The sequence below is a fragment of the Rhinatrema bivittatum genome, chromosome 12 (genome assembly GCF_901001135.1).
Source record: "Rhinatrema bivittatum chromosome 12, aRhiBiv1.1, whole genome shotgun sequence".
Classification (NCBI taxonomy): domain Eukaryota; kingdom Metazoa; phylum Chordata; class Amphibia; order Gymnophiona; family Rhinatrematidae; genus Rhinatrema; species Rhinatrema bivittatum.
Window position 1 is genome coordinate 19836108 of NC_042626.1, and position 11251 is coordinate 19847358.

Genomic DNA, 11251 nt, shown 5'->3' on the forward strand with positions numbered 1-11251 from the left:
CACTTGTGCGCCCAGATGATCCCGAAGGGATGTTGAGTTTGACTCGCAAGATGGACAACCTCTTCTGGTCGAAGAAGTCAAGAGACATTGGCGGCATCGGAGGACCTCTGAGCCGCACCGTTGGACACCATGCCATCGACATTGGTGGGACCATCGGTTCAATCAAGGTCGCTGGTGGATAAGGGTACCAGAGACCGACCATTGTTAATCTCTGGGCTGAGGACATCGGGTTTATCGTCCTCGACCTTGGCATCAGGGAAAGACCGGACCAAGCATCGTGGGAAGACCAAGAAGCATCGGTGCCGTGCACGGGGATGCACCGGCTCTTGCCGCTATTCCCCTGAAGTGACCAGTGGTGAGGAGTGCCAAACCTCCATCAATGCCTGGGGTCCGCAACAATTTCCACTGGTCCTGGTGCCAGTCACCGATCCCCCCTCATAGGTCCGAGGAAGATCTGGCCACTCCTCCTTCCTCCCAGTTAATGTTGGCATCAGCAGCATTTAAGGAGGAGCTGGAGTGTTGAGTCCAGCTAACAGTGGAGTGGGCGCTGCAGGGCTTCGGTCCTGTGGCACCAATGGCACTGGAGCAGTTGTTGCCCATGCTCTTACCATTTCTGGAGAAGCTCGATGTGCTCATCGGTGCCTTACCGACCCAGCTGGTGTCTGTACCCGGGAAGGCACTGGTGCCTGGTGGGGCACCAAGGCCTTCCCCTACCAATATGGTGGTCATCGCCGGTTCCTCCTCCGAGGAAGCTCAGCTAAGGCCAGCAGAGACAACAAGGCCGGAAGTCCCCCATCCAGTTCCATCTGTGCCTGCACCTCCGGATGTTGGCCGAGCACCTAGGTCCTCATTCCCTGTGGTATACAATGAGGATGAGGGTCCCTAAGACCCCTGGGGAAATGAGCAGATGGAATCCTGTCAGACCCTGCTCCTCCAGGGGAGTGAAGGGGGTCCCCATCTGAGGACTTGACCTTTGTTCATCAGGGTGATGGCGGAGGCCATCCCGTTCCAGCTTTTAACTGAAGAAGACGATAGGCACAAAATGCTTAAGGTTCTTCAGTTCATGGAGCCTCCTAAGGAGATCATGGTGGTCCTGGTAAACAAGATCCTTTCGGAGCTGCTGCTGAGGATGTGGGAAACCCCCTCACAGTGCCTCCTGTGAATAGGAAGGCGGACAGGGTTTACCTCATCCTGGATTCAATAAGCGTCAGCTGGCCCACCTATCGGAGGTGATTGAATCCACCCTCAAAAGGGCCAAGCACTCTCTGACCCATTCCTCAGCACCCCCGGGGAAGGACCACAGAGCTTTGGACTCTCTTGGGAAGAAAGTGTTCCAAGGCACCATGCTTATTGCCCACATCACTGCCTTCCAGCTCTACATGGTCCAATACTCACGGGACATCTGGAAGCAGGTGCAATAGATGGCCGAGCAGCTGCCTCAACAGCAGCAAGACACCCTCATGTCACTGATGCAGAAGGGTTTGAAGTGTGGAAAACACGAGGTCCATGCGATCTACAATGTTTTTGAAATGGCATCGAGGGTCTCTGCAGCGGGAAGCGGTGCCTGCAGACTGGCATGGCTGTGGACCTCGGATTTCAGGCCAAATGTGCAGGAATGACTCGCTGACGTGCCGTGCACTGGAGAGAATTTCTACGGAGATAAAGGATGGTGTGACCCAACTCCAGGACCACCTTGATACCCTCCAACAGCTCTCCACCAGCACTCTGGCCTGTCCTCATCCAGGAGGCCAACGAGGCAGGTGCCCAGGAAGACTTTCTTTTGCCAGAGGAAGTACTATCCTCCGCCTCCTCAATCCCATACACACCATCAGAGCGCCCGTGGCCGTTCCAGGCAGCAGAGAGCTCCCAAGCCCCATCCGGCTCCTCAACCAATTCTGGGGACAAGGTTTTGACTGGGTCAAAGGGAGTATAAGCCAATTGCCCATACCAGAGATGATGGCCCCTCTGATCAGGGCAGGCTGTGGTTCTTTGTGAACCGGTGGCTCAGTGTAACCTCAGACCAGTGAGTTTTATCCATTGTCCTCCAGGGGTACCAATTAAATCTATTGGGTGTCCCACCAAATTGCCCTCCATGCCCATCATGGGGGCCGATGCGCATCAGGAAGTGCTACAAATAGAGCTCTCCTCCCTCTTAATGGCCAAGGCGATCGAGCCTGTTCCACCAGGGCAAAGAGGGCGGAGATTCTGCTCCAGGTATTGCCTGATTCCAAAGAGAACTGGAGGACTCCATCCCATCCTAGGCCTGAGGGCCTAAACAAGTGTTTCTAAGAAAAGAAAAGTTCAAGATGGTTTCCCTGGGCACCTTGATCCCCCTCTTGCAAAAAGGGCACTGGCTATGCTCCCTCGACCTGAAGGACGTATACACCCATATCGAGATCTTCCTTGGTCGCAGGAAGTATCTATGATTTGTGGTGGGAAAACATCACTTCCAGTACCAGGTGTTGTTTTTGGTTCGCTTCCGCCCCACAAGTCTTCACAAAATGCCTGGCTCCGCAGACTGGGAGTGCATGTTTTCCCATATCTGGACGATTGGCTGGTCAAGAGCACATCTCAGGCAGGGGCCATTTGGTCCATGCAATTGACCATTCAGATGTTGGAGTCACTAGGGTTCATTCTCAACTAACCAAAGTCCCATCTTAGTCTGTCACCTCAATTGTACTTCACTGGATCCCTGCTAGACATGGCTAAAGCCAAAGCCTTTCTGCCATGTCAGAGGGCCATCACTCTGGCGACCATTGCGACACAAGTGCAACAGAGCCAGCAGGTGTCAGCCTAACACATGTTGAGGATGTTGGATCACATGGCCACAAAAGTCTATGTCACTCCCTTAGCATGATTTCACATGCGCAGATCCCAATGGTTCCTGAGGTCACAGTGGCACCAGGCCATTCAGAGCCTCCAGGATTGCACCCGTGTTACCTTGACTCTCTGGGACTCTTTGTCCTTCCTTTACTTTCAGAATCTCCCTACTCAAATTGTGTTAACTATGGATTCATCTACCCTGGGGTAGGGAGCTCATGTAGATGGGCTTGGCACCCAGGGCCTGTGGTCTGCTCAAGAAAGTTCTTGTCAAATCAACTTCCTGGAGCTTTGCACAATCAAGTATGCACTATGGGCTTTCAGAGATCGGCTGTCCAACAAAATTGTCCTGACCCAGCCCAACAACCAAATTGCCATGTGGTATGTTAACAAGCAGGGAGGCATGGGATCGTACCTACTATGTCAGGAGGGGGTCCAGAGCTAGTCCTTGGCCCTGGCCCTGGCCCATGGGATGTTGCTTTTAGCCATGTTCTTGGCCAGAACAGAGAATGTGATGGCAGACAGGCTGAGCCGAGCCTTCAGACCCCATAAGTGGTCCCTGGACTAGGGAGTAACGGATTGGATTTTCCACCTCTGGGGGAGCCCAGACATAGATCTGTTCACACCCTCCTGCAACCGGAAAGTGCCTCGGTTCTGCTCCCTGTCCTGGTCAGATAGCAAACCAGCATCGAACGCCCTTTCCCATCATTGGGGCAGGGGACTTCTGAATGCATATCCTCCGATTCCCTTAGTGACGAAGACTCTCCTGAAGCTTGGCGAGGACCAGAGGGACTATGATCCTCTGATTTCCACTCCTGTGGGAGTTGTCCATCCGGATTTCCCCAGATCTCATCACGCAAGATCAGGGCAGGATGCGGCATCCCAACCTCCAGGCCCTCACAGCCCTCACAGCCTGGATGTTGAGAGATTAATCCTGCAGCCTTTTGAGCTTTCTGAGGATGTGTCTCGGGTCCTTGTGGTTTCCAGAAAGCCTTCCACTAGAAAGTCCTATGGATTGAAATGGAGGAGGTTTTCCATGTGGTGTGAGCAGTAGGCCCTAGCTCCATTCTCCTTCCCCATACAAAAACTGCTTGACTACTAACTACTATTAACGGCTATTAATCAAGTTTACTTAGGGAATAGCCACTGCTATTAATTGCATCAGTAGCATGGGATCTTCTTAGTGTTTGGGTAATTGCCAGGTTCTTGTGGCCTGGTTTGGCCTCTGTTGGAAACAGGATGCTGGGCTTGATGGACCCTTGGTCTGACCCAGCATGACAATTTCTTATGTTCTTACTTCCTACTCCTATCAGAGGCTGGCTTAAAAGCCAACTCCATCAAAGTTCATTTTAGTGCAATTGGCGCATACCACCAAGGTGTAGATGGCATTCCAGTCTCTGTACAGCTTATAGTTATATGCTTTATGTGGAGCCTGCTTCAATTGAAGCCTCCCCTAAGGCCTCCCGCAGTGTCTTGGGCCCTCAGCATGGTGTTAGTTCAGCTGATGAAAGCTCCTTTTGAGCCGCTATGCTCCTGTGACCTGAAGTACCTGACTTAGGAGGTCATATTTTTTGTGGCGGTCACTTCAGCATGCAGGGTCAGCAAGCTCCAGGCCTTAATGACTTATCCACCTTATACTACGTTCTTTCATGACAGAGTGGTCTTGCGTGCACACCCTGCCTAAGGTGGTGATGGATTTCCATCTGAACCAGTCCATCGTCCTGCCAATTTTCTTTCCCAGGCCTCATTCACACCAAGGCAAATGAGCAATGCACAGTTTGGACTGCAAGCAAGCCTTAGCTTTCTATCTGGAGTGAACAGAAGCCCATAGATTGTCCACCCAACTTTTTATTTCTTTTGATAGGAATAAGTTGGGTGTTGCTGTTGCCAAACACACTATCCAATTGGTTAGCTGATTGCATCTTCTTCTGTTATGCCCAGGCGGGACTGCATCTTGGGAGTCATGTCAAGGCTCATTCTGTCAGAGCCATGGCAACATTGCTGGCCCACTTGTGAACAGTTCCCGTGGAGATCTGAAAGCTGCGACATGGAGTTCTCTCCACCCATTCACATCCCATTACTGTCTGGATAGGGATGGCTGACGCCACAGTAGGTTCAGCCAGTCTGTCCTCAGGAACCTGTTCAAGGTGTAGAACCCAATTCTCCCAACGTAGAGCCTGTTGTTTGGGTTCAGGCTGTCTCCCCCTCTATTACCAATAGCACCGGTAGTGTTGTGCCCATTGGCACTTGGTTAGGTGTCTGTTGGTCCCGTTTTGTGTTGGGAAGCAGTCTGTAGCTAGGGATTCACCCATATGTGAGGACTACCATCCTGCGTGTCCTTGGAGAAAGCAGAGTTGCTTACCTGTAACAGATGTTCTCCAAGGACAGCAGGATGTTAGTCCTCCCAAAACCCACCCACCACCCTGCAGAGTTGGATTTCTCCTATTTTTTATTTTATTTTTTCGTAATTCTATGTTACAAGACTGAAGAGGGAATCCCGCATGGAAGTGTGGTGTAGGGCATGCTCTCATCTGATGATGTCACCCATGTGTGAGGACAGGTAAGCAAAGGAACGGGATTTTATTTATTTATTTATGAACTTTTAATATACCGACATTTGTAGAACACATCACGCCGGTTTACAATTAACTCAAAGAAAGGAAAATTGCATTTAACGGGGGGTGGGGTGAGGGGAGCAGGCAAGAAAAGGGGGGAAAAGAAGGGCTGGGAACGAGAGGGACTAAGAGTAGAATACTGAAACGAAGTAAAGAGGAGAAAGTGGAGAGGAACCAAAATAGCTATAGAAACTTACTATGTTTACATCATTGGGATCTCTCAAACACTCGAGAATCTTCTCCAACTTGGTTCCAACCTTATGGAACTCCCTGTCACATTTCATTAGAGATTAGCTCCAGATCCGCCAGTATTCAGAAAACTACTAAAAGCAGCATTTGGCTAAGAAGCGGATTTAAGGCCTGCTTCTCGAGCTGAACTCCTCGACCCCCAAACCGCTCTTACTTACAGCAGAAACTGTCAACTTAATTCAAACTCACGGAAAAGCCTGCTTTTGGTTTTTTTTAACTATTTATTTAGCAACATTTTATTAATGCAAAGCACATATTCATGAAGTGGAAATAAATCAAACACAAATATGCACGAAATAACAGAAGGCAACATAAATAATGATATTTAACAACTCTAACAAAGGAAATAGAGAGGGAGGCAAAAAAAAAAAAGAGGAGGAAAAAAAAGAAATTATTTATGAACGAGCCATAGCAATAATAATCACCCTGTAAATTTAAATGAAGTCTATTACTGTTCAGAGGGGCCTGGAGATGATGATAAATTCCTCTTTGCATCAATAAAAGATCTAAGTTCCTCAGGAGAGAAGAAGATATAATTATCCGATAAGTATTTAATATGACGTTTACAGGGGTATCGTAGCATTAAAGGAAGCTCCCAATGCTAGCACCTCTTGTCTAAGCATAAGAAACCCTCTCCTCCACTCCTGAGTAAATCTGGAAAAATGCAGACTTTCTGACCACGACATTCAGAATCTAAATTACAAAAACAGGAAGACGTGACCTTACTTATATCACTGACCATTACAAAGGAAACGAGCAATGCAGCATGCTCAGTTGTTTCATATCCAGATGTTACTAAAAGTCAAGATACATTTAAAGATGGCAAATTAGAACGTGGAGAAACGGGAAGGAAAATAGCTTTGTTGATAGATGGTAAAACATCCAAAAAGTATCCCCTTAAGGACATAATAGAAAGTTTGCCCATGTTCTTATGAAAATTCAGGATGCGTTGACTTAAATATCTAGATGAGTTTTCCAGAAATTCAAGCCTTCTGGAAAAATTACCACACTCCTGAGCAGCAGCCAAATTATTAATATCCTGTTGTAAAGAAGCAATTTTATTGTCATGTTCTGAAATCTTAAGGTCCAATTTATATGAAAAGGTATCCAATTTATGAGAGACAGTGGTCAGGTCTTGGCCAAAACGAGAAATTAAGTCCCACAAGGAATCTAGCGTTACCTCTGCTGGTTTCGGGGGAGGCTTCAAGGTCGTCCCAAGTGCAGATGAATTTCCCGAACCTGGTACAGAAGAAGAAGAAACCAGCCCAGCGATAGAAACCTCAACAGGAACAGGCGGGAAGGCAGACTTCAGGGAAGATGAAAGCAATCCCTCCGATAAAGATGTAGAGGATGCCAACTGCACGATGACCCCCCTCCCATGCGGCAATGGGCATGCAAGTCATCACTCTGTGCTGCGGCGATCGACGAGGGAACATCGCATCCAGTTGCCGGCAGAGAGTCTTGAGGCCGGGGGATGACAGAAACCTCTTCCCCTCTCCCCCCCCCCCGGAGAGACCAGTGCTCCTCCACTGGCACTCTCAGTGGAGACCAAGCTGCCAGCAGGATCAGAGGACGGAGATGCGAATGAGGTGATCAATTGCTGCCTCTCGAAGGTAAAAAGTTTTAGGGGGATAAACCCTGACCTTTCCTTTCCATTTTATGTTAGAAAAAAACCCAAAGCAATTGAGGGACGAGGAGTAGCTTTCGGCATCTACGTTCACGTGGCCATCTTGCCTACCAGCCAGATCCGAAAAACCTACTCTTAAATAATTACTACCTTGCTATGTTATCTAATTTTGCACATTATCTTAGTGCATTCATGTTGATGTAATTTCAAGCTTGCTGTAACTGTTTGAGTTCTTTAGTTGGAAAAGCATATAATAAATAAATAACGTTTTTACTCAATGCATGTTACAACTGTCTAAAATTAGTAACAATACATCAGTATAAAATACAAATTAATAATATATATCAATGCAAATACAAAATTAATAATAAAAATATAAAATTAATATCAATATACAGCAGTATATGTTCTCAGATTGATAGAAGCTGATACATTTCCTTACATCCAAGAACATAAATATAAGATATGTCATACTGGGTCAGATCAAGCCCAGTATACTGTTTCCAACAGTGGCCAAGTGGTCACAAGTACCTGGCAAGTACCCAAACATTAGATAGATCACAAGCTACTATTGCTTATTAATTACCGTCATAGCAGTTTATGGATTTATCCTCTAGGAACTTATCCAAACCTCTTTTAAATCCAGTTACACTAACTGCTGTAACCACATCCTCTGGCAATGAATTCCAGTGATTAACTATGTGCTGAGTGAAAAATAATTTTCTTCAATTTGTTTTAAATGTGCTACTTTCTAACTTCATGGAATGCCCCCTAGTCCTATTATCTGAGAGATAATGCAGTAATATCATCACATGATGCCTGCCACTTTGTGTTATGTTGAGACCTGTTACTGCATGTAATTACCCATCTCAGCATGGCCTTACCGTGTGCTTCATTCCTCCACAGATCATCTGTCCCATTGCATACTGCAGCATTGTTTACTGGATGACTAAACAACCCCCAGAGGCCACACGCTTCGTGCTGTTCTCTGCCCTCTCCATCTGCACGGCACTAGTGGCTCAGTCCCTGGGTCTGCTGATTGGAGCAGCTTCAACGTCCGTACAGGTGAGTGGAATCTCTGAGATGTCCTGAAGGAACAGCCATTCTGTGATCGTAGGGATGCCAGTCCTCTAGTTCTTACTCGCGATATGGGAACCATGACCCAGCACAGAGCATTAAGGAGAGCACAGATCAATTCATGGACGGGACAATGAATCAATGTGCATACAGCAATGCAGGGAAGCGCACAATAATACAAGACAGGAGAATGCACAGCAATGCAGAAGAATGCAGGAGAGTAGAGAGAAATGTAGGCCAGGCAATGGCACAATTCAGTATCGTTGCATTTGGGGCTCTGTCCACCCCTTCCCCCCACTCCTCCTCATCTTGCAGTAATTGGTGGGGTTGGTCCGGGCCTGGCAGTGGCTGCAGCAGTCAGGGAATGCGAGCTTACTGGCCCCCAAATGCTTTTTGCACATTGAGGGAGCTCTGCACCCCCTTCCAGGCTGAGCCCAGGGCAGCTGTCCCACTAGCCCTATCCTTTGCTATGCCCTCAAGACCAGAATCACGGAGGGGAACATAGAAGAAAGCAGGATGGAGCCATGCAAGAGTGAGGCACTGCACAGCTGTTCTTGTTTTATCAACTCAGCAGGTTTTCTATTTTCTAGGTGGCCACATTTGTGGGGCCGGTCACTGCCATCCCCGTTCTCCTCTTCTCTGGATTCTTTGTCAGCTTCAAAACCATCCCTACATATCTCCAGTGGAGCTCTTATGTCTCATATGTCAGGTCAGTTTTGCATGGGCAAGGGTTAAAGGTCTGGAGCAGGGCATGCCAGGAGCGTAATCTCACCCCTCTCTTCCGGAGACACATCGGTTTTCTTTCCCAAGTGAAGGGAGTTGACTTTCAGCCTATTCCCTTTTTGCCACAATAGGAGGAGTGAACTGGGGGTGCGTTAGTAGGGTGCAGGGATTGCAGTGCTAGGGAAGGCTGGGGGGGGGGGGGGGAGGGGAGAAGAGGGATCGCAGTGACTTTGCTCCCAGTGACATTGTGTATTTGGGCATTGCAGGTATGGCTTTGAGGGCGTGATCCTCACCATCTATGGCATGGATCGGGAGGACTTGGAATGCAAAGAGACGAACTGCCCCTTCCAGAAGCCAGAACGCATCCTTCACGAGCTGGATGTGGAGGACGCCAAACTCTACTTGGACTTTATAGTGCTGGGGATTTTTTTTTTTGCCCTGCGGTTCCTGGTATACCTGGTTCTCCGGTACAAGGTGAAATCGGAGAGATAAAGACTTCCCCCTATAGACCCGTGCAGGAAGCAGGGTTTGAGAGCACCACAGACAGTCCTCGTGGCTCTGCCTTCCCGCGCATCAAGGAGCAAAGAGGGAGAGTGCGGATGTTCTGTGCTCGCTCCGAGTCTCTCCCTGTCTCGGACCGTTTTAAAAGAATCTTTAAATCACTGTATATGGCACCCTGCAGTTTTTACTGTCGCATATTCTCCCAACACTGTTACTGTATAAATAGTTAGGTTTCCTATAGATTGGATGTTGGGGGGGGGGGAGGGGACAACTGTAGGGCAGCCCTTGCTTCAAATAACCTTCAGTCTGGACCTGTGGGGTGGGGGCTCATTAGGGAATGGAAGGAGACCCCCCATGCCTGCTACGCTGCACAGAAGCTTCCCACCCCCTGCCTTGGTTCTGCCCCTTTTTACTATTCCAGATGCTGCCAGCTTTAATCAGGGGCTGCAGATGGAACAATTACTCGGCAGAGTCCTGGGCTGGGCGCCCTGCACGTCCTGATTCGCCTGCTCGATCGGTTTTTAGCATGCGTAGACTTATGAAAAACAAATAAGCAGCTTTTTTTTTTACCAGGCATTAGATGTCTTTTAGTGTTAAGATAGCCACACACCGCCGTCTTCTGTCAAATGACCCAGTTTGGCAAAGGCGCTTTGCCGAGAGTGAAGATGCGTGTGTGGGGAATTTACGGGTCTGGAACGGTGATCTAGACTGTTAGAAGAACTGTAGCAGTGTTGTAGAAATGTTACGGGTATGGAGGTTTACAGATTGGGAGTGCTTTCCAATCTGCAGGGTATCTGTGCAGTCTGATCTGCACTCTGGCTAAGGTTGCACTGGAAAGGTGGGGTGGGAGGGAAGGGGAAGGGGGAGATAGGAGGGTAGTTGTGAAGAGGATGTGAATTGTTTTCCAAGTCCACCAGGCCAGAATTAAGTGGGTGAAGCTTGTTTCTTTGATTGAGGTATGCAAAGCATCCAGGGCAATTTAATTTCAGAAGATCAGTGTATATACTCTCACCTTCCATGCTCTGGAGTCCTTCCTCTGGCTCTTCCCTGCATCATCTTCCCCCCTCTCTATCTTTCTCTCCCTACCCCTGCTGTCTCCCTCTGGGCCCATCTCCCACTGTTTCTACTCCTCTTTCCCTGTTTCTTCTCCCAAAATTGCACCTGCCCTCCCACATTTTTATGAGAATGTTGAGTCCAAAATGAATTGCACATTCATCAAATAAAATTTTATTTTTTCCAGCCATCGACAAAATATTTTAAAGAAAAAAAATCTTAAAACATGCAAGCATTTGGGTATTTGTGTAGGTAGCACTTGCTGTAGTGGTGGAGCGACCTGGGGAATGCCATGGTGATGCTGGCATTCCTTTCCCATGCACTCCTATCCTTTTCATTACTTTGCAGAATCTCCTTACTATGGCCAAGAGCCAGCAGTTGCCAGCAATCTGCCAGCTGTTGGGTTCTAGTTGGTTTCTCTGCAGGGTGATAAAAAAAAAAGTTATTGACCCAAAGTAAGACTTATTCACTGATGCTGCTGTACATGAGATTTCTAGAGCACATCTGAAGAAGGGACCTGTGTGCTCTCAAAAACTCATGTGCTACACCCTCTGTAGATAATAATCTGTATGTTGAGCCAATAAGT

The 11251-nt window shown here is 48.0% G+C and overlaps 1 protein-coding gene across 3 annotated transcripts in view; it reads left to right on the plus strand.

Moving 5' to 3' along the window:
- Positions 1-10853, plus strand: part of ABCG4 (ATP binding cassette subfamily G member 4) — a 53423-nt gene extending 42570 nt beyond the window's left edge. For all 3 annotated transcript variants that reach the window (XM_029572379.1, XM_029572381.1, XM_029572380.1), the window contains exons 13-15: positions 8218-8376; positions 8979-9097; positions 9378-10853. In XM_029572379.1, the coding sequence (XP_029428239.1) occupies positions 8218-8376; positions 8979-9097; positions 9378-9603 (504 nt within the window). In that variant the 3' untranslated portion in view covers positions 9604-10853. The remainder of the gene's footprint in view (positions 1-8217; positions 8377-8978; positions 9098-9377) is intronic.
- Positions 10854-11251: the final 398 nt, after the last annotated feature.